General features: G+C 22.9%; 1 protein-coding gene across 1 annotated transcript; it reads right to left on the bottom strand.

The window, feature by feature from the left end:
- Window positions 1-1,068: 1,068 nt before the first annotated feature.
- On the bottom strand, window positions 1,069-25,368 carry LOC113558127 (dihydroxyacetone phosphate acyltransferase). Its single transcript, XM_026963636.1, has 15 exons — window positions 25,237-25,368; window positions 24,864-25,059; window positions 23,094-23,270; window positions 22,568-22,697; window positions 20,487-20,693; window positions 20,019-20,170; window positions 18,581-18,744; window positions 18,341-18,507; window positions 17,661-17,792; window positions 16,897-17,040; window positions 16,209-16,294; window positions 15,976-16,098; window positions 15,757-15,911; window positions 13,567-13,628; window positions 1,069-1,199 (listed from the first exon to the last, which is right to left on the bottom strand). Coding segments are annotated over exons 1-15 (2,028 nt in total). The 5' UTR covers window positions 25,239-25,368.
- Between the last annotated feature and the right edge of the window lie 950 nt (window positions 25,369-26,318).

The raw sequence follows: 26,318 nt of genomic DNA, 5'->3' as shown, positions 1-26,318 counted from the left end.
ATAATAATTTACATTGGAATCTACATAAATAATTTGGTAGGAAAGTTACGTCAGCTTATTTATAAATTCTATTAATTTAAAAATTTGGCACCAAAACACACAATGCGTGTAGTTTATTTTGCGATATACCAATCCATTTTTCAATATGATTTATTAATTTGAGGAGGATCGGCTGATTGTTTTTTAAATCATCTTCAAACAAATCAGAATAACATAGTTAGAATTCCCTTAAATAAATATTCTTTATCAGGTTCTACCTCGCATAACTATAAAGAGTTGGGTGTCCTACTTGTAAAATTTCTATATAAAAAATTTACCATTCTGTTCACCTTTGAAAATTTCAATAAAGACCTTGACGGTCAAGATTTTGTTGACAAAAGGGAAAATAGACGGTTTATATACCTATTGATTACCCGTGAAAATCTTTTGGTCGATATTTTGTTAACTATTTAGGACCTGTATTTTTTAACTCTATGTCATGTACTCATGTTACTATGTGAGTATAAAAAAAATATTTAGCTGTCGCAAAATAATGTTAAAAAATTAGTATGTAATATTGATTGTCTCTCTAATAATTTAAAAATAATTTAATTTTAGCTTCTATTACTGTATCTAAATTGTTTACTATTTGTTTATATTTGTTTGTTTTTCTGTTGTTAATTTGCTATATATGCATAAACATTTTAATTAAAATTTTATTACCCTCTATCTCTAACACAAGCTTATTACAGCTTAAAAGACATAGATAATTATGTATAATTTTTATAATTTAATTTTTGTAAGTTATGACGTTTTTAATAACAATAAAAAATAAAAATAAATAATTGACGGAAAAAGGAATGACGTTTTTTGTAATTTGGCGGAAAAATGAAAGTTTATTTTTGGCAGAAACAAGTGACACCCGTGGTTGGACGAATAGCATAATCGCAATTGTTTCATTTTTTTCTTCCGAATATTAATTTTTTAGATGAAACTCATCATTTTGACCGAAAAGTTAAAATATTTCCCATGGGTAAAAAAAACTTAATTTTATAATTTTTTTCTTGACTTTTTTAGTTTTGCGAAAACTTAAATTGAGCCAGTTATTGAAGGAGTTCCACTATTTATAGATTCCGATATAATTGTTCCATAGTAAGTTTGCTGTTGTAAATGTTCATTCAAAACTTTAAAATCATCTTCACCTATCGTTGTTTTATGCGCTATTTACATAAAAAAAAATTAATTAGGATTGAATTAAGATATGGAGAGACTTGGTGATGTTAGTATTATGTGGAAGTGTTGTAGCTTGTAAGTATTGTATGACGATTTTAAGTACATGTGTTTCTTGTAGATCTCTTAATATCAAAAGTTTAAACACAAGCCACGAACCCTATTAATTAATTGAAGTAAAAGATCACACGAATGTTAAGAAAAGTTCCAGGACAGATGCTGACCGCTGCGATAGGTTCGTTTTACGAGCGCCTGGATTCCTGTATTGCGATTTGCGCCTCAAATGCACCATACTACTGACATTAGTTTTAGAATCTAAATTTTGTAATGTATTAAAAAAACTGCGTATGATTCTGCATTTTTTGTAGAAAAAAAATATATTCATTTCAATTACTTTTTGTATCACATCACTTTGAAAAAAGCGTTTTTTCTAACGGACCTCGTGTATATATAACTAATCATAATTATTCTAAATAAACAACTACATTTTTACCAAAAATTAGATTTTTATTATTTTATTAATTTACAATATTTTAACAAAGTAGTATCAATTATACAAAATAAAAAACATAATGCAACAATAAATAACAACACGGCATGAAAATAAAAGTATGTATATATATATGAAAAATACAAGATTTTCAAAAAATTGATATTAATACATAATATAATGAGCAAAAGTACAAAAATATATACAACATTCAAATAAATCATAAAAAAAAATAATACAAAAATGAGACAGATTTTAAAAATTTTGTATTCATACATATAATGTGGAAAAGTACAAAAATAAATATTATAATAATATAAAAAAAATTGTGGTTAATTCACTGGTTATAATAATTGTATAACATTGTATTTCATAACATGTATAAAAAAATCTATTACAATAATAATAGAATGTATGAGAAAGAATTGATAGGTAGTTAAACTACATTTGAGAATATAACAAAGAATATTACAATAATGACAATACACAAAATAGCTCAAAATAAAAAAAACAAATTATAAAAACTTTATTTATAAAGGTAACAAAAAATAAGGAGAGACAATACATTTTTTTGGTTTGCCAGTGAAAACAGGAGGAAATATGGGCAGGAGATAATATACAGAAATAAATATAGAAAAACAATTAGAATCATAGATAAAAAAAATACGAATAAAACTAAAATCAATTAAAAAAAAAAACAAATGTAACATCATGTCTGATGGTCAGTGTATAATATATAATTTATATATTTATAACGATATTGTATATATTATTTTTAACTGACATGGAATTATATAGATGACTTGTACTCCGATTTTTGGGGTAAACTTTATGATTATCAATAGTAATTTTTTATTCAACACTTACAGACATTACAGTACGTTATATACATAAGTTTCCCCCACAACGTCTTAACTCCAAGATAGATAATATAGTAATATAGAAGTATATTACAGCTTAAATTATTTTTACTTATTACTATGTATAAATTATTTTCCAAAATTAATTATTGATATAAAAACAGTCGACTGCTGTAGTCTGTAAATTAGTATTGCACTACTGTGTAATATTCTGTTCATATATCATATAATATACAGTGCAATTTAAATGCATGTTCATTATTTTTTAAAACAAACATCGAATAATTTTCAAATATATATCAATAACGAATTCAAATATTTCAATCATGACTGAAGTAAACAACTCTGGGCCTTCATAAATATATAGGTGAGATACTACTTTATTATCTTTATAGAATATAAATAAATTTAACATAAAACAAATATCTGGAGAGTATATAATAATTCTTAATTACTATTTTTAGAGGGTGTTCTTTTTGGAGCTGGTTTTCTTGGAACTCAATGTCTTGGAAATGCTTACAAGAGCTAAGCGAAAATTATTTGCTTGTACGTTATACCTATATATCTTAACATTAATATTATTTTATATTTCAATATTAACAATTATTTATACGTAGATGTCATACTATTACCTATAGTAGTATAGTTATTAAAATATAAAATATTATTAAATCTTTACGTAACAATACCCAAACTTTAAAATTAAAAAATGTTTAACTGTCGGGAAAAGGTATTGGCAAAAACCGGCGATACCTCCAAGCATTAGATATTTTGTAACCCCCATAAAACATAAATTGGTCATACAGTAGACGCCGCGCGCCGCTTAATAAGACTCACGGTTATAAACTTCAATCGTTTATTAGATTCAAAATCGTCTGGAACGGTCTAGGACGTAAAAAACATTATAAAATATTCGGTTATAAGACTCAAGTTTTGTAAAAAAAAATGGTAGAAAATAAACATTTTTGGTTAAAATTTAAAAATAAATTGGTTTTAAAAAATTACATTTTTTTGTTGGTTATTACTGGTTTCGATTCGTGCTATATAATGTGTGTATGTACAACAAATAAAAAATAAAAAAAGTAACATAATTTGAAATAAATCAATTATAAGTATGTACATAGTACATATATAATTTATAATTTTTTATTAATATATGTAATAATTTGTATAATAACATTTTAATTTAGTAATCTTATTTTTTCATTAATTCATTAATAAGTAATATGTATTAAAGTAAATTCAAATAAAATTCATAAATATGTAATTAAAATTTTTGTTTTTTTCCCCACTTCACATATTATAAGAATCATTTGGTTGTATATAACTTTATAAGACTCACTTTGTGTTGGTCCCAAAGTGAGTCTTACAAGCGGCGTCCATTGTACTTATAAGTTATATCTATGTACCTACAACCTACTATATTATGTATTATGCATATGGCAAACTCGTCAAAGGCCTCACGGTTTATGGGGCCTTGCGTTTTTATATGAGTTTTACTATGAATAATGATATGTGAGGTTTTTTTTTGTATCTAAATTACTTATCCAACAGAATCATTAAATATGTACAAGTATAATAATAGTATAGTCCAATCTTGATAAGGAATAATTTCAAATTGTTCGATATATGAATATCATGGGTTTTGCCCAATATTTGCCTCTATCGATAAACACACGAGTGAATAAAAATACACGATTTCATTTCCTTATAGATTGCTTATCAAAATTACTTAAGTAGCGGTCATTATACCTACTATAATGAATTATTATACACCATTACGTCATAAATTATAATAAATATAGGTAGATATATAATATTATTATAGTTATTATACATCTGTAAATATTTTATTTAAACGTTTTTTTTACCGTTTTTACATGTTCATTTAACATTTTTTTACGGTCGATTGTGTCCTATTGTTGGCCTCTTAACAAAATAATTTTTACTAGTTTATTTAGTATAGTTAAATTACATTTTTATTAATCTTATTAATAGGCAACAGCTTTATAAATTATTAGGAAAAATATTACAGCTTGATTATTATAGACATAGGCGCACATTTTTATTTTCCGTAGTACCCATTTGTGATTTTGTAGTGCACAAAATGTTGTAGTGTACCTACTTAATAAATAGTCACTGTTTATTCCAATAATTAAACTTTCAGTGTAGCAAATTATTTTTATTTATTTATGTATCTACTTATAAATAATTATAAATTATATTATATTAAAAAAACAAAATTCGTATTCGTATATTAGTTACATGGTTATAATAACATTATAATGTGTATGGTGATGACTAGTGATGAGCAAAAAAAAAACTTTCAACATCAACAACAAAGATCATTTTATGAATTTATAGTAAAATAGTAAAATACTATAAAATGTATCTTTTTGTTTTTCATTGTTGATTTGTAAAAACTTTTTTCGAGGCCCTCGGGAATATTTTGCCTAGGGCCTCACAAAACCTAGCACCGGCCCTGTGCATAATATATACATACTCAATAAAAATATAATATCGTAAGAATAAATTTTATTTATCCAACTTAAAGTTAACTAGTTATTTACAATATGAAAAATAACTTTTAGCGTGTTTAAGACGACAGACGTAACATAATAAATTCAAGGCTCATAACTTATAGCTCTAAAAAAGTTTAGGTTATAAGCTACGGGCGCAATAATATGCTCTAAAAAATATTCACATAAGCGCTTAAATATGCACTAAAAATACTAAAATATGCAAAAAAACATTTGTGTAAAAAAAAAATATCAAGCTTTTATAAAAAAAAAAAAAAAATTGAATTCCTTATTGATAGGAAAATGAATGCCTTGCACGCGTAACTTGAAAGCAGACAAATTAATTCCTATTTTTATAGATCCTTTGTATACTGATTCTTCAATAGTTGTTTTAATTAAATTTAATGTTTCTTTGGGCTCAACCATATATTTAGATTGAATGCACTATTGTCGATCTATGTATATCCAATTCAAATTTATCAGTAATAATTTTCTCAAGTTTGTAATAAAATATATAGGTACCTTATTTGCATAGCATCATTGAAAATATTAACTTTTAATCCTACCAATTTATAAACATTTAACTAAAATAAAGTTAAGAAAGTATGAAACAGTTTTATAACCAAAGTTATAAATAACAGATAAAAGTTTCCGTGAAACAAAAATCAAGCGCCAATGCTAATGAACAATTAAATTAGTGTTTAATAATAAAAAAGCAATTTTCCTAATTGTTTAAAAAAATTGTATTAGTTTTAAAATGCAAAATTGTGTTGATTAATGACAATAAAAAAAATATATTCCTAAACATTTGAACATTTTTATTATTTAGGTTAGGTTAGTTATTTCAAAAAGGGTAAAGTAATAATAATAATTTTTTGATGGGAGAGGGGGTATTACAACTGCTTTTTATTTTCTTATAACGGTCACCCTATAATATACAGCATACAATTATTTAAAATTTATACAATTAGGTACCTGTATTTCGACCAATTTAGGTACCTAAATATATTTTTTGATTTAAATAATAGGTAATAACATACTACATATCTACTTTCATATTTTGTTTGATAAACTTAATACTAAATATACTATTTCTAAATACTGCAAAATGACAACATTGATTTTAAAAACTTGTATTAAACTTCGCGTTCAACAAATAGTTAAATTTTGGATAAAAATCAAACAGTTTTTGAAAGAACATCACCTTCACACAACATAAAGATATGATTTATCCAATATTAATTAATAATAACTAGGGCTTGGATGTTGTTGCAATGATTAAAAGTTATTAAAGACTTAAGGTTATAGCTAGACTTGGGAATTTAGTAATTTGATACTCAGATTATTAAGGTCGTAGAACGGAAGCACTTTTAGTATTATTCACCGTAGAATTTTATAAATTAACACCAATATTCAGATGTCGATAACTCCTTCAGTTATTAACACATTAATGTTAACGACCAGTTAAAATTCATTTAAAACTAAACTGTGCTATATTTAAAAAATATAGGTTCCCATTTGAATTTTTAAAGTTACCCCTCGAACCTCCCTAAATCCTATCCTAATTGATAAATAAAAATTTAATATCAAATTAATTTAGATTATATGATTCAAAAAAATTTTCACATAGGTTATTTTTTTCTAATTAAGTATATTATGCTAAAATCTGTTGTCACATGAAATTCGGAACACTCTGTATAATAATTTTTAAAATATTACCAAACATTTCATGGTTTATAAAAATTTGGTCTAGGGTATACGATATGCCATTTTCTCCCAATATACTTCGATTTGCAATAATTCGCTGTATTTACCGACGTTCTTCGAATTATAATTAGCTCCAGCTTTAATCTAAAATTATTATTATTATTCATTTAGTTATGAGTTTAAGAGCAATTCAAATATTATAAAGGATAGTATAGTCAAATTCGAACAGTTATAATTCCTAGGATAAATATTTAAAACTTATCTAGTCATTTAACAAATTAATGTTTAAAAATTTAATTAATTAGTTTAGATTTAATTATAATAAAACCTCGATTTTTTAAAATAAAAAATCTACTTAGGCTCGTAAAATCGTAAAAATAATAAACTTCAAATGGTTATAAAAAATTTGGAGTACCTATCTGTATAATTTGTTCTTTAATATCTAACCTAACCTATGGATAAGGATTAAGGATGGATTCAATCTTAGCCCACAGTCCTCTGTATAAATGTATATGGATGTAATAAAAGTGAAAAGATAGGTAGAAATAATTAAAATAATTCATCGGTACATACTTATTGCTCTATTGCTCACGATATTTAATCATTCCTTTAATGCTGGCGGGGCGTAAGCTTATGCCTAATAAAGACATCTGGGTGTATATTGTATGTAGTGTCGTTTTTTATAGTTATTTATTGCTTTTTTTCTGAATCTAAATTTTATATTCATGGGCTAAACAAAGTAACACAAATATACACTTAGAGGTCGATCACAAGTCTATTTAAGTTGAAAGCATGTCGCGATCGAGCCACCCTGCTCTAGTCTATATGGACTAGGATGGATTCAGTTTTTTTTTCATCTTAAGTGTTATGAATTTGAAAAGATACGAATAATTTTATTTTTAATTAAAATAATTCATTGGTACGTATTTATTGCTCACGATATTTAATCGTCCCTTTAACTGTTGACGTAGCATAATGCTTATGTCAAATAATAATACATACTCAAATTAATCATTAAAATAAATTAATAACAATAGGCACAATTAATTTCCTTTGTTGATGAAGACTTAAGTACATGTTCATTTTTTTAAATATCTAAAATCACCTTGATCGAAACATAAAAAACTATAATTTAAGTTCAAATTTGTTTTCTAAATCAAAATCTACCAAACACATATTACAAGTTTTTTTCGACCGGCTTCGATCCCCTTAATAGACCTACAATTTAACATGGGATATTTGATTGATGCAGTAAATAACAAGGGATATGACAACTAATTTTAAATTCTTAACTTATATTTGTTTAATTTACTCTAAGTAAGAACTATAATATTTGTATTATGATAAAATAATTTATCTTTATTTTAAAATATCTGTAGAAACTATACAGATAGAAATGCCATGGAAAAATAAATACTTGGCTGATAGAACAATATATTTTATCCTTGTTTGCACTCCTGAATGTGCTCCACTCATCACAGAAGCTCCGTCGTATCCATGGCCTCGACATTTTTTAGTATCTAAACCTAGTTTCATTAAAACGTCTTGGGTAAAGTTCACACCGATAGGAATAAATTAAAAATACTTTCAAACCAAAATCCAATACACTATTTGAAAAAAACAAAACAAATTTCACCAAGTATATCTATTTTATTTTATGGTACTTTGATGTTTAATGTACTTAATATTGGAGCTCCAAGCCCCCCTAATATTTTAAAGTCAGGGCCCCAGTGACCGGTACAATGCACCACTTGCACCGGCGGTTTATCCGGCACTACAATTGCGCGCCTTATATTTTAGGATAAGTATTCCAATCGCGCTTGTATAATATGTACTAAAATGCTTGCAAATTAAAATTTATTTATTGATCAATTGATTACTGATTAAAGTGACTGGGTATTCATATTTTATAACAGTATCGAGAATTTTATAAAACGTATTATAAGGTAATGAACTGGTATTTAATTTTGAATAATTGACGATCAAAAAATAACTTGTAAAATGCGAAAAAAAATTATTTATTTATATTATATTCTGTATTAATACTCACAAAAAATAGGTCAGTGTTTTCATTTATTATATAATAATTATAACTAATACATTTTCCTTCGGTATTGTAAAATGTTTTGAGCAAAATTGGTCTATCAATCCTAAAATGTTTAGAGCGCAATTATTGGTAAGTATATAAAAATGTAATTTTAGGCGCAATTATTAAATTGCCATAATATATCTAATTAATTTTGATGAAATTGTGAACATATTTTTATAGCCGTTTATCGAAAATGATGATTTTAGATAACTGCGACATTGTCAATCACCAAGAGATCAAGACAACCATAGTGCAATAAATGTGACAAAATTAAAAAAATAAATAATAGATATTTAATTAAAAATAAACGTGTAAAATCAAAAATCAAAAATCAAATGTATACTGTTTTTTAAATACCTAAGTAAATAAATTAGCCAACATTCAAAATATCGTATGTTGGAATTTAATTAAAATACATTTATGTATAGAACACAATAAGCTTATTTATATTATCTTCTACGAGTATATATAAGTGTATAATTAGGATTAAATACCTATACTGCAGGAGAAATTTAATTTATATACTAAAACATTTTTAAAATGTTGGTTCATAGTACATACCAAAACATTTTTTTCTAAATACTTAATTTGTAATTATATTATTATTATTTTGTATTTGTATTTTCGAAGTATTTTTATAAGGCTAAGTACAACCATTACAGGGTTTTTTATGATTTTACTAAAAAAAAATAATGATTGCATAATAATAATTTTGACAAATTCATTAAACAAAACTTTTTATTTATTGTTCCAGATTTTCAAATATTTGAAATTAATACGTTAACCATAAAGAAATATTTGATAACTACTATATTGAACAAGTATACACCAATACACCATCAATATACATATATTGAACAACATTGTACAAGTTAAACGTATTCATTTAGATACATTTATTGAAAATTTAAATAATTCAACCTCTGCGCATATTTAATAAAATTATGAATTAAATCTTGTTTAATTATATCCTATTATAAATTAAGAAAATACAAACATCTTTGAAAACAAAATTTAGATTAAATTACCTATTGGGTATGTTAGCTTAATAATTTATAATACCTAAATATTTAAAAATTGACTTAGATATGTTATAATTTAATGTCACACTTCTAATGAAGTTATAATTTTTTACTATACCTACTATATTGTTTATTAAATCTTATAGGTATTAAAATTAGAATTATTGGTGGGAGTTAAGATCAATTTTTTTAAAGTATTGATATATTACAAATTTACAAAGATTGTTCAGTAATTATTTTAAACAATAGCTAATTAAAAGAAAATACTTTATTTTGTTAAACATTAAAATATGGTTTAAGTAATTTTAGTATGCAATATACCTATATCATTAATACATTAATTACTTATATTATTTACTTTTTATAATATTCACCATTTAGAATTTATTTTTACAAACTGGTATCAATAACAACATTTTTATACTTTTATAAATTTATAAAATTTAAATATAATAAGCTCAAGCTAATATTAAAGGATATTTACCCTTTTACCTTTTCCTTGGATCCGTCACTGATTGATACATCATAATACTCGCCTTAGAAAAAAAGATAGCTTAGTCCCAAGGGGGGGGGGGACTAATGCCCCCATAGCCACCCCCTTAACACGCCACTGTTGTTGAGTACACTGTACACTCCCGCGAGTGTTTCTGGCTTAATCATCTTATCCTAAGTTCATTTTCTTACGAGCATTTATAAAAATATGAACCAATATAAAAACATTAGATTAACAGTTTTTAAATAATTCAATGGCATAGCTGTAGAGCAGAGATGGACAACTGGTGGCCCACGTACCATTTTTAACTGACAATATGCTACATTTCAAATTACTTTATAAAAATATAAAATGTTAGAATTTTTCTGTATTTAAATTTATTATATTTATAAAATCGATAATGTTTATCGTAAAACGTAGATATAACTTTTTTGTTTTGCTTTTTATGGCCCACTAGATTTTCATTTAAAAAAGATAACTAAAGGCCTTTAGTAGCATTGGGTTGCCCTATTGCCTTTATATGATTTAAGGTTCATCACTGCTATGTAGAACATCAAAATGAGATTATGATAAATTGGTAACGAAATCCAGCGGTGATGGAGCTTGAACGAAACGCGACGCTGATAATAATAGAATTTCCCTTCAATTGTATCATTAGTACATGGCCATCAAGATTCGAGGCGTTACGAAAAATTGAATATCCGTGTCGTACATTTGTTGTTATGTTATTAATTTTTGTATTTTGTATTATTTTAAAATGTATGTAATTTAATATTTAATTATTTTAATTTATTATCTTTTATAAATTAATTAATATATTGCAAAGTGTCGTTTTAATTGCCTAATTATATTTATTTATTATTCGCGTGAATACACAATCAATATTACTCGTTGCGCGTTGTTAGAAGAAATAGAATTCTAATAATAATAGAATATACAAAGTAGGTGACGGGTGACATAAGAAGTAGTAGGTAGGTATGTTAAAATAATATAGAATGTACCTATATTATTATATTATTATTGGTATGTTCAATTCTATAAACGGTTAATGATAAATGAAAATGAATAAAGATGTGGTTGTTTAATCGCGTTAAGAAAAAAAGTCTTAAAGACTAGCATTGGTGGGGAATTTGACGTAGTGAACTAACAATGTTCACAGTGACAGATAATTATGAAATAAGTTTTAAATGCCTAGTTGGTAAAGTTTTATTCGTCCGTCATAGATGTTTGTACACTGACAGTGTCCACTTTTTTTTTGGTGGTATTGACACTATTGACAACACCGCCGGGATTGCTTGTGCATTTACTTCGAAAGTGTTACAATTACTTTGACAGTGCCGCAGACACTGACAGGTCCACTACCATGCTGGATATTAACGAATTGAACAGAATTTGAATCATATAAAAGGTGGTATTTTTTACGGACAACAAAGTTACGGAGACAACAAGAAAATTAAAGGTTAAGATCATAAAGAAAATATATTACTACAATATTTAAATTATATAACTTTAACTCAATTTAAACATTTTTATTTATCTAAGAATATTATTTCTAAGTTGTGTGTTATACGAATAATACCTTTTTTCTTACAATTATCAAATTGATTTGACAAAAATTAAACTCTAAAATAAATTGAACTTTATATTACTAGAATCTAAGAGACTATAGGGATGACTGACGACTGATGAGTACACTAGTGCAGTTTTTCGTTGCTTTCTGCACAATATAACAACTGATAATGAATTTAAATCATTATAAATTATTTCACAGGAAAACTTTATAGAAGTATTTAGTTATTAAATTAAAAAAAAACAAAGCAAATAATTAATTTACTATTTATTATATTTTGTTAGGTCAGCATATTTAAAATACTTAATGTTCTATTTCATTGATGACATAAATTTATACCTAGTTAAACATATTTGTAGTCATAATATGTTTTGTTAGCAGCTACAAAAATAAATGTTAATATAGTCAAATAATTATAATATAATAATATAGACATAAAGTCATATAAAGTCATATAAATGCTTAAAAATGAAAATGTCTAAGAAAAAAAGTAGTTATAAATAATAGCTAATAAGCATAACTGAAAAAAATAATTCATTTTCATTTTTGAATAAATCTTAGATTTAAATATTTGATTTCAATAAATTGTTCCCATTTGATATGATATTATCTAAAAAAAAAAAAAATAAAAAAAAAAATTATAATTAAGATAGAATATAATATTTATTAAAACAAGGTTCAATTTGACCTTTTATATTATATTTTGATGTCATTAAAAATATAGTTATATTATAAATAGTGGTTAAAATATGATATCCTTCCAAATATTTCTATTGAAATATGTAATATAATTTATTTATTAGAATGGAATCTTATTTTACCAATTCCCTAGGTTACTTTTTTAATATAAAATAAATATTTTATCATTACATTTTTTTTATGTTTGTTTTCTATATAGAAGTACATCATATAGGTAGGTAGGTAAAAAATATATCAAAAATTTTGCAAATATAAAAACCAAAAACCATAATAGCTGGAAAGTGTACAATGGAAATTGAAGTTCAGTTTTCACAAAAAATCACCAGCACCGAATACTCTTTTAAAAGTAATTAGGTAGTTGTGCCAGCACCAAAACTGTAAACAAAATTGCAGCTGTTGGAAAACAGGATTGCTATGTATGTGAACACTGTCAAGGGGGAACATGTTTGAATCAGCAACCAATCATTGATGACATAGACGAGAACAATTATTTATTTGAGTATAAGCAAGAAGAAAACCATATACCGTCATTAAAGAAAATGAGATCCACATAATTTAATTAATTAAATACAGTATAATGTTAATAATTAAATATATAAATAACTAAATATGAAAATATTGGGGGACTACGTACAAGGCTAAGATGTCAGGACTTTTAGTATGTCTATAAGTGAAAGTATAAACTATTTATATACCAAAATCCAGCTTTCAGGGAATTAGTTCCCAATTTTGTCTAATTTGATTAGGCTATAATATGTTATATAATTTTTGTTCACATGATTTAAAATATTACAAGTTTAGTATTGCATATATATTGAATATTTGAATATAGGTAGAGAATACTATTAATATTTGTATAATATAAAACAAAACAAAATAATTAATAATAGTTTTCTTAAAAATCTTACCAAATATTTGAATCAACACCATTATTGAAGTTCTATTTATTTCATACAATATTATATCGTTTCTGAAATAAAAAAAAAATATATCAACTAATTTATTTACATTTATAACAAGATTGAATATGTTACATTGAAACATAAGATACAAGAAAAACATTTTAACTGATTATAAATAAAAGGATAATGTTGCTAATTCCTAACATATATTGAGTAGTTAACAGGTATAATATTATATCTATTTCATTAAAATGTTTATGATTATTTAAATTGCGTGCTTAAAAGGGTAAAACAATAATTTTTTTCTCCTTTTTACACACATGTAATATATATTTTGTAATCTCTCACTGTTTTTTATTTATGGCTGAAATTATAAGATATTATAAATTTATAACTTATTATAATAACTATAAAAATAATTCTTATCTGTGTCTTATCCAAAATTTTATTCAGTATTTTTTTTTTTTTTATTTATTTATTAAAAAGACATTTTTAATCAAAATTAAATTAAATCAATAATTAAAAATCAAAATGTTAAATAAATATTCTTATAAAAAACAGATGATATTGTTCATTATAATTGTCATAAATCATAATTATTTGGTATTTCTTGCCAAAATGCATGTATAAATACAAGGTATTTTATAAAATAAGAATTCTAACTACAAACCACTATGTTAACTTAAATTTTGATATAAACATAGATATGGCATAATTTTTAAGATTTTAAAAAATTACATATAAAGAAACATACTTCATTATACAATTATTAATAGCTACATTTATCTCACTCCACAGTATGCCAAAAATTTGCATTTTTATTTTTATAGGATATTTAACATTCACCAAATATTTTTAAGCTGTAGTGCATGTTAACAAACACTGAATATTTGCATTTTTATAAATATTATGAAAATAGCAACTTTTGCCAAAATTGTTAGTATTTGTCAATATTTACTGTATAAACGATATACACCTTACGTGTACATTATATTTTTATAATAAGTATATAAAAATATTAAAACATTGATGTATGACTATAATATTTAAAGGATACACAAGCAGTAGTATACACATATCTCTCCTCAAATTAATCCTAAATACACCACAGGCCACAAGTGTATATACTATAAGGAACGAATTTGAATGCAAATTGCTTTTTTTCCCGAAAATATTACTTTTCAAGCATAAAATTAATTTCATACATCAAAGAATTAAAAAATGTAACTTTAATTTTGCATTTTTTTTTTTACATTCTTAATGCATTCTTATGTTTTTAAGTTATTTTCATATAAGAATGGATACAATTTTATAAAAATTTAGTTAAAATTCATTCTAAAGAATAAAATAAAATATTATTTATTTTGCCTTGTCATACTTCTATTTTTATTGTTTGTTATGTTTTTATCAATCAAATAAATATGATACCATCACCAGGTATAATACAGTTTGTCAAACGAAATTATTGTTGACACGTATATATAAACAATTAGGTATATATATACATACATGCAATTAAATGAATAATTAAAAAGAATAAGAACTTTTTTTAGAGCATTTAAAAAAATGTCTGTTATGAGTGCATTAAATTGTATTTTTTAAGGCATTTTTCTTGTTTTTTAGAGCATTTAAATCCGTTTCCTAACTATAAGTTATAGTGTTTTATTCTAGTTTTATTATTTAATGTCGAGTTGCTAAGATTGCTAATGAAGTTACATACATGTTTGTTTAATATTTCCACCCTCCAAACCACAAAAATGTTTCTCAAAGAACCAAAATATTTTTAAAATTATAAAACATCTAGGAAATGTTTATATGAATACTTGGTGAAATTTTAAATTATTTACAGTTATTCATTTTAAACATCATATATTTGAAAATTGGAGCGTAAGTATTAATTCCTGTTTTTTACAATTTAATTGTAGTTAAAATTACTAATTGAAGTACTAAATACTACTTTTGAAGTATTTTTCAGTCTTCTAATAAAAAAACGAATCAATAAAAATAAAACATCATTATAAAGTTATTATAGATCCAAAAAGAATGTATATAAAATCCTGAACTCAATAACTTACTTCAAGTCATAAGTATATAACTGTACAAATAATGATTTATATGTCGTATTATACATATAATATTTGTCTTAAAATAAGAATATAATATAACCGTATGCTAATACAATCTTATAATTTTTACTTTTTATATTTTTCAATTATTTCCATTTTATGAAGTCCATCTAAGGCAGATTTGATTACATCTTTACTCAAACCATAAGGATGTGTATGTAATTCATTAACTTTCGTGTGAATTGAATTATAAATAAATTCTTCTGAAATTATTTTTTGAGGAGCCTGAAAATTATATTACATTTAATACAATTTAGTTGAATATTAAAAGTATTATAAAATTAATTACGTTTATCAAACAACTATATATTAGCCGATAACATATTACGTATGGATTGATAGTTAAATAACGAAGCAGTTCTTTTTCTTTTTCATGTATATGAAGATAAACTGAAATACTATGTTTAAAATCCTATAAAAAAAAATGTATTTTATATGTATTGTTATGAGTATAAAGTCTATTTTATAAGATTATAAAATTAAATATTAATATATATACATATGCAAAATTATCACACTCACTTCTTTTTGACAGCCATAAAAAAATACAAATTCAAACTCAAATAATCTTCTTAGTAAAATAAACTTTTCTTCTAAGTCCAAGATGTCTAAAACAATTAAATATTACACTAAAATTCTATTATCATACAATAAACATCCAAATAATATGAATATAAATTAAATTTAAATAATTAATTACCTTTACTATAAATGTGTATAAAAATTACAATACTAAATTGTATAGTATACAGACAAGGTAGATTTAGTTATAGCATTTGATGGGGTTAGTGTATAATTCTATAACAATTTATTAATTTTTACTTTAAGTGAAACTGTATTATATGAGTATATTTATTAAGCATTAACTGTTTTGGTTATTAACATATTATGTACATTGTACAAGTGAACATAATAATCATTAAAATTTTTTGTTATAAAAGAGCAAAGCATTTTTGATTGTGCATTTAAAGACGAAAAAAGGCAAGTACATTGATAACAGAGCTAGTAAATGTGACAACCTGACACATTTGATGCTTGCATAATTATTAGGCTAAGTAAAATAGACTTAAATTAAATTAAATGGACATAAACAAATTACATTTTTTCAATTATTTTCTAGATTTTTTTAAAAATATTTAAGTTATTTAATAACAAAGGTATAAACTTAAATAGATTAAATATAATAATATAATATTGACCCTTTACTTACCATTTTTCCAAATTATTTGACATTTTGAAATTATAATTATAAATGCAATATTTATAATAAAGTGTAATGAAGGATTGACATAAAGTTGATTTAAAATCAATGGGAATGCATTATCAAACAATTCATTTTTAAAATTTAAATTCCCTATGAAATAAAAATAAATTGACATTTTATTAAGTTATGAAAAATATATATTTTACAGAAAATACAAATATACAATAGATAATATTAAAACACATCATGGCTTGTTGTATGCTAGTCATATAATTATTATAATTTTTGTTTTCAACTTAAAACAATATTTTCAATGTAATACCTAAGTATAGTTTTAGGCATGTAAAAAATTTTTAAACTTTGAAAAATGTATTTATTTAGATTTGGAGCTATATTAAATCAACAAAAAATCAGTAGTATTGGACTAAAAATGGTCATGAATTTTTCATAAACAAATGTGCAATTATAGAATAACTTGACTAATAATAATATCTATAATCTATGTGATACAACTTATGTAACTTTAAGAGATTTATTCTAACCAATATTATTTTGTTGTAAAACTAATCCTATTAATAATTTTCTTTATTCAAAATCCAAAAATAATTAACAGATATTATCATTATTATTAACACACACACACATTTTTAAACTAGTTATTTTTTAAATAACTGTAATCAGATATGTAATAATTATAATAGAAATGATAGGAAACATAATTTTTACAATATTAAACAATATTTATTTATGTTAATAAAAATTATTTTTACCTGATAAATTAATTGGATAAATGTTATTGTACTTTGAATAGTTCTTTCGAAAATGTATAATATTATCTTTCAATGTTACAAAGTGTTGATGCAGTTGAATAGTATCAATAATTCTACTAGTAATATCAACATCTGAAACATGTGTAATTTGTAATTTGTATTTTAATATAATTTAAAAAATATATTGCACTATTAACTATACAATATAATATTTTTAATAAAAATCACGTAATTTTAGTTAATAAGTATAAAAATAATTAAATTTATTCAAACATGTTTTAAAAGAATGCCTGTGCATCACAATATAGAAAATTTGTGTTCAGCAGAACAAATTTATGTTAGCTTTAATAAACATTTTTTTGATTAAATTACTATGTTTATATTGAGAAGTACTTAACTATAAATTACATTTTATCTTAAAAATAATTAATTTCAGCTTTGTGAAACTTTTAGTACTAACTACTAAGTCAGTTTTAAAAAATGAAATTTAATTTTTTTTATTTTAAGCCTTTGACATTTATATTTGTTTTTATCTATCAGTAGTATACTATTCTAAGTATATAAAGTCAAAGATTATTTAATATATTGCAATTATACAAAATTATTAATTAATTATAATATTTTATGAAGTGTTACTTAGTATATGTTACTAAATATTTAATAATGTTGTTGTGATTTACCTTGCACTTCAATTTGAGCCCCACATTTTTTAAAAAGTGTACTTATCCATCTAATTTGATTTATTATTATATCTAAATGAATATCTTCAGTCTTATTTTTAGATAAATTATAAATTAACGCAACTGCTATAATGTTAAAGTATGATAAAATCATATTATGTTGTTGCCTATAAATATAAATAATACAATTATATTATATTATTTATAGTATGCATATAATCAACAATGTGTACAATTTACCTATAAATAATTTCATGAGCAAGGGTTAATACAATATTATTTTCGTTACTTTTTCCATTTACATTAATATCTTTAATATATTGTTGAAGTGAAAAAGGAGAAGCAAAATTAATATAAATGTTACCATATTGGTCATCCATATTTTTAATGCTATTAATTAATCCCTAAAAAATAATTATTAATATTAATTTTTTTAGTTAAACATAATATATTTATAATATCAAATTAAATTTTAATCATTATTTTTTCAATTTTTAAATAAGTAAATTAAAACAACTTATGAATATTGATATCTACAAAAGTATAAAAACTATACTCATATGTATTATGTTCTTTGATCAGGAACTATAAGATTAGTTTTCATTCTTTGTAGTTCCAAAATATATATTTTAATCATTAATCTTCAATTACTATTTCCTACACGTCTAGTAAAATAATATACATGTATTCTTTTTTTTTATGTAGATCTATATAAAAAATGTAAATTACTGCTGAATACATTTTTCTATTTTATTATATATAAACTGATATACAGAAAAAACCAAAATAAAAAAATCCTATAATTGTGCAAATTATGCCATTGAAATTTTTGCAGGACTATGTAAAGTAAATAATCAATTACATTTATTATACGTTAATTAATCATATGGTTCAGGTATTATCTGTAGCACCACTACCAATTATAATAAAAATAATTAATTACACCTACCTAACAATTGATTGGGGAAATATTAAGAATCAAGTGATTATGGCATAAACAAATATACATATTTATTTTTTATATAAATACATTATACAAGCTATTATTAATTGGCTTTAAATTATAATATATTAGTAATTTTAGTAAACTACTCCTTTGAAAAAGCTTTGCTTTGATGTATTAATTATTGAGCTTCCAAAATTGTGATATAGTAATAGAAAACTTAATATATATTCCATTTTAATTAAATTATAGTATGCAATAGTAAAATGTATATAAATATATGTTGTACAACTTAAATTTATTAAATTTATTAAATGGTAAGAAACGGATTATAATATTATTAAAATCCAAATAAGTAATCCTAAAAAACATCAATATTTCTGCATTATTGTTTATTAAAATATATTTTTTTTAAACTGTCTGATTAACTTAGTCTTTAGTACTAGCAATATAATATAGCTAAATTACAATTTAAAAATAAAACAAAAAAACTAAGTAAACGTCATAGCTTTTAACTCATTTAAATAGTAATGATCAATTTTGTTAAATTTACTAAATTTTAGTGCTTATAGACTTAAATTAGTAAAATAAAAATCTAAATAAAAAAACTCAATAAAAATCATTGAATTTTTAAATAAAATTATAAAAAAAAAAACTTGAATTCTGAATCAAAAATACAAGTAAAAATAAAATTCTAAATAAGTTAATAAATAAATACATTTTTATGATACATACCAATGTTGTTTCTTTTGGCTTAGGAATTCCTAGAAGTTCATAACTAAATAATTTATCCTCAAGAAGGCGATCATAATTAATAGATATTGGAACAATTATGATATCTTGGACTTCATTTTTTAATAAAACATTAACAATACACTTAAGTATCCCTGAAATTAATACAATTATAAATAATAATAATATATTATAAACCTTTAAAAATATATTTAAAACTTAAATTTTAATTTGAGCTATTTATCTTTATCAAATCAAATTGTTTCTAAAATCACAGAACTCATATAAAAGCAACTAAATGCAATAATAAATGTATACATTAGCTACATACATACTTGAAAATAATGTATTAATAGTTTAAGAAAAGTGTACAAACAATTAAGATTAATGTTATATGACTAAAGTATTGTATTATCTTTTGCTTGTAAAATACTAAAATATAAATTTTATTCTATTCTATTTTATTCTTACCTAGCTTTGGATGAATAGACTTATTAGACCGACTGCGTGTACCTTCAATAAAAAATTGCAAGGGCGAACTTTCATAAGTTATTAAGTGTTTAACATAAGTATATAATACTGAGCGGTATATAACATCTTGTGCATTTTTCCCTCGATGTAGGAAAAAAGCGCCACATTGTTTTAATACATTCCCCATTATTTTCATGTTTTTAAAATCTATAAAAAAAAATTAATTTACTTAGTTTTCAGGCATTTAATATATTTTTTGGTGATTCAAATGATGTTTAGTAATGATTTTTAGTATGAATTAAGGTGATAAAATAAATAACAAAAATAGGTGTAAAAATAATTTATCTACTGCAAATATAACAATAAAGCATACATGCAAAATAAAAATGTATAATAATTTTTATTTGATCATAAAATTTTGATTAAACAGTGTGTCAAAAAGTCCTGTATCACCCTTATTATCTCCGTGGAAAATCAACATAATTAAATACGGATTTTTTTATAGCAATAAGTATAAAAATTTTGATTGAATGACACAACATTAAACTTTTTTATGTAAATTAGTTTTTCATATTTTCAAGATAGCCATTTTGTTGATTATATTATTTTAAAAGTTTAAATTAATAAGAATATTAAAATTTAATGAAAATTAATCAAGTTAGAGCCAATTATGTTTTTGAACTTCTAAGAATAATAGTTATGTTACCTAGCAAAAACGAATTACATTATTTAATCAATTTCAATTGGAACGCTAATTTGTTTTATGTCAATCTGTGAATATTTAATTATTAGTGAAGCTTTCAGTTAGGATTAAAAATTTCAATTTTGAATAACTGGTATTTTACATATCTATTCATAGTATTTAAAAAAAAATTAAACCTGCATTTAAATATATTGATTTTCCACAGAAATACTAAGAGTGATTATGACTTTTGAGACATACTCTATAACAAATCAAAATACTAAAAAACAATTTATAATAATATAAATAACTAAAAATAAAAAATAAAAATTAGCTTTCTTTATAAATACTCATGTAGAAAATTAATAGTTATAATATTTTAATCAATAAAATATTATTTATCTATATAAACTATAAAGTAATAATTGTTATTCATACAAAATTATATAACACCGTTGACATATAAATTATATAATTTTCAAATACTTATATATAATACCAGTGACATATTTTGACAAGGTGTACTTCATGTCTGAACAACCTTCCTCACTTAAAAAAATAATAGCTCAATAGTTTTTAGATCTGGCGACATGTTTTGAGGTATATTTTGGACATTCCAGAAAAATAACTCAAAATATATCACTAGTATAAACTATTTATAATTCATACATTAGCTTCTTTCTAGTATTTTATAACAAGGATAGGCAACTTTCAAATGACATTGTTACAACTTAATGACTAAAAGTACTTACATATGACATACTAAAAATAAAATAAGCATAGTAAGTTTTAGTTTAGAAAATGTATTAACAATTAAAAATTATCTACATTTTATTTGTATTGTATTATTTAATTTGTTGTTTTAAGATGTAAAATGTAAGTACACATAAAATAGTTTTTTTTAAGTTTTAAAACTTATCAATTTAAATTTGTATAATTATATTGCATTCTCAATTACCCACGATTAAAACTGTTACATTGTATATTGATAATTATAGTATTTATGTCTGTAATAAAGATTATTATTATTATTATTATTATTAAGTTATACTTGTTTTTGTTTATTGTTATTAATTGAATTTAAAAAATATAATTTTTAAGTAGATATCAAATTTTTATAATAATATTTAATCGTTTTTAAAATGTTATGGTGTTCTTTTTTGTAAATTAATTGTGTTTAATATCTATATAATTTTATTAATTTTCCATACTAAAAAATAAAAAATTATGTTTCAAATTTTCACTTTATAGTTACCCCAAGTTGCCAATCCCTGTTATAGGCATATTTCACAACCATGTAAAATATATTCAAACATATTATGGAAAAAAAGCTTATAAAAATTATATTATAATCAACTATTCTACTTTTATTTCTATTGCATAAATATTGTAAAAATACCCATTGCTGCAGCAACATATGGAATATCAATATTATAATTGAAACATATGAATGCCATTAATATAAAATCTTGGTAACTTCTATGACTTGGAACAAATATCACTGGAGTTTTGTTAAAGTTTGATTTCATCTATTATGTTTTCAAAATAAGTTATCACAAAATTAAATACTTACGTTACTTTCTTTAAAACTTAATAATTCATAATTCATAATTAAATATTTACTAATTATTTTTAATATCTTATACGTCAGTTACACTTTAATTTTTAAATAAGTTAAATTTGTATTATTATTATTATTTTATGGTTTGCACACCTTAGTTTTAATGAATAAATTAGCTAATATTTTAAGAATGTTAAATATACAATGAGTGCATACTTCTATTATGTTAAACTTAATTAATATTTAATTATATTTAACTAAATTAAAAGTTTGATTTTCATTAAGATTAAATATAACATATGATTTATTTATAAAACTTCAACTATAATACATAATAAATACTATTTAAAATAAACAACATTACCATTAATAATTTTTGTTCGTTTATATATAAACCTTGGAGTTTTGATTTCAGAATTTTAATTAAAATATATCCCATCATTCTAATAGTAGTATTTTTTTTAATACTCTGAAGGTCTTCGAGTACTTCCATTGCTTTGCTTGTAGCATAGTCTAAACCAATACTGTTTATTGGTATTACCTACAAATTAATAACATATGTAGATATAAACAGACCAAATTTTTATTAAACAAACTAAGCCAGGGATCATATTCAGTAAAACAATTTTAATTTTTGTGAATGCCAACATTTAAGTAGCCCATTTTTTTTTCATTATAGCAAATATGTAGTTTATGTATAACGCATGCAAGAGTTTGATAAGGTTAGGTATATTTAAGATATTAATGAGTTAAAAAAATTGGGAAGTTGAAAGTTTTTAATAGTTTTTATCATAAATAACAATATCTTTATCTACATCAATAAATAATAAATATACATTATCTCCATATATATTATATTATACATTATATTTATATTTATTTTACATTATATTATTATATTTCAAATTGTATGCATTATGTTTGTAAATTTTATAGCAGGCCAGTAAAATGCAGAAATAATAAGGGTATACTTTTTACAAAACCAACCCTCCCCCCTTTAAATGATGTTCCTGACCAAGATAAATGATTATGTGCAACGTTCAAAAGTCTATTGCAGTACATTATAAACTAACCAATAATTAATACTTAATAGTTAATTCCATTATATATTTTTCATCTACATTAATATATGGTTATTCAGAACATGTCTTATAATTAGAGATTTTTATGCAATTTCATATTTTTTTCCTTTTCATATTTTTGGACTTTTGTCAGTAATCTTTTTAAATTATTATAGTTTGAAGTTACTGGCCAACTTTTTTATTTTTACAAAATTCAAAATGTATTGCATTGGATTTAAATAACATTATAAATAAAGGTACAAAATAAAATTGTATCAAGTAGAAAAATTTACAAAGTTCTAGATATAATTTGAAGATGATAATGTTGTGAATGGATTAATATGTTATGTACACTCATTTGCAATTTTTAATGTCAGCAGTAAATAAATTAGGTATATAGAAACTTAAAATGTGACATTACATGAAAGCATTTCAATAATTAATGAAATAAAAGAAAAATGTTAAGTTATATTATTATTAAACTATGTATAGTTTCAAATATGCCCAAACCACTTGGTTGGACATCGAACGATTGTTGTCATCTGTATTTAAAAATATATTAACAGAAAAAGTCAAAGCTTTACTGAAGAAAAATTAGAAATACATATGTTTATTCATTTTAATAATAAATAAAATGTAAAAAAAATATATTAATTTTTAAATTCATAATACCTTTTTTACAACATTTAAATATAAGTAACAATATTAATATTTCTATTAATATTGTAAGCAACTGTCATATAAACAATTAAAATTTTCTTGCATATTTTTAAGATTTTGACTGCATATTACATGGCATATATTGATACTTTTTAGTGCATAAAATTCTGCGCTTTACTTATAATAGATTGATCTATGGTAAGCGTAAATATAAGTAACTTAACTGTTCAAATTTACAAAAAATAAATTTGAATTTTCTTTATCAATATGTACAAATACATCATGTTTACTCAATAAAAATAAGATAAATATGTATAGTAAAATGAGTAAATCTTTAGAATTTAGATAATATAATTTATACTTAAAATCATGTTGGAAAATTAACAATAAAAATAATTTATAATACTACAAACCGTTAGAATTGTTAATTTTATATTTTGTTCTAGTATCTTTTTTTTTTCATAATTTGATAAATGTGTTCCTTGAGAATTCAATGCACATTGTCCTGTATTTAAAGTTTTTAATGTCCATCTCAAGTCACTTTTATTCTTTAATGACGTCAAAATATTTACAAATAAATTATAATCTAAACCATCCATTAAATTGGTCCTAAAAATAAAGCATAGTTTAATAAAATATAAAATTATAAATATAAATGTCAACTTGGTATTAATACAGTCCTATATTAAAAGATTTTATCTACCTAAATAAAATAGTAAGAATAAATAAATTTAAATTTAAGGTATCAAAACTACAGTGTTTTAGGTAAAATATTAACAAACTTACATTTTTAAAGTAGTTTTGTTATGTTATAATTAATATATCTAAATTTTCCTATTTATTAATGATGAACTATAGGTAATTTGAATATGTGTATTAATGAACATTTATTTATGCTTATTGGTTAGTCAGTTGTTGTTCGTTGGTGTACAAATTATAGAAAAAAATTAATATAATATACTCTATAAGAAAGACTAATCCATTTACCGGCGTGTAAAAATTATTGATTATACAATGTTATCTTTCATTGTACACACTGATAACACAATCAAATTTGAATGTCAAATCTACGGACGTGATTCCATGATATTGAAATATTGAATAGATAATCGGTTTTCCTGGGTTCTATGGTGAGTGATGACATTTAAAATGTATTTAAGCCCATAATTTGAGATATTTTACAGAAATATATAAAAAAATATTGTATTTATTGTATGGACAATAGGTCCGGTAGGTAAGTAATACTTGGGTACCTACCTAATAATCACGATTAGAGATATATCGTACAATATATATTATATACTTATGTACCTATATCTTAAACCGTGGTAAATACTTACTCATATCAATACATTAAAAAAGTACTTCAAATAATTTTCAAATACTATAGGTAGGTACATTTTTGGTTATTACCCATTCTTAATATTAATTTTATTTATGTGAGTACCTAAATAGCTATTTCTGCTATTGATTTATCTTTTTTTATATATTTGTAGTCTGGTAGTCATGCGGACAAAAACTCCATTAAAAAATACTTTTTTAATTTTCACGTTTTTTAATTTACCCAAAGTAAAAAGGCAATAAAAAATAAAAACGAGTGGGTAAATGCTCTGCTGTACAATAATCCCTAATAAGTAATTGGTCACTGTGGTGGATGAGTTAAATTTGAATTAAATGACATATCTTTGTGAACGAAAAACGATTCTGAGTGCTGACAATCATTAATATTAATATTTATCATAATTTGGTACCTAAATATATTTCATGTTCTGTTTTTTATATTGCTATCAGATAAAGGAATTTATTTATTTAAACTTATAAAAAAAAATATATACTTGTATATTTTTTAAATTTTTTAGTTTCAGTAT

Source organism: Rhopalosiphum maidis, chromosome 3, assembly GCF_003676215.2.
Source record: "Rhopalosiphum maidis isolate BTI-1 chromosome 3, ASM367621v3, whole genome shotgun sequence".
NCBI classification, from domain to species: Eukaryota; Metazoa; Arthropoda; class Insecta; order Hemiptera; family Aphididae; genus Rhopalosiphum; species Rhopalosiphum maidis.
This window is presented reverse-complemented; position numbering and strand designations above follow the sequence as displayed.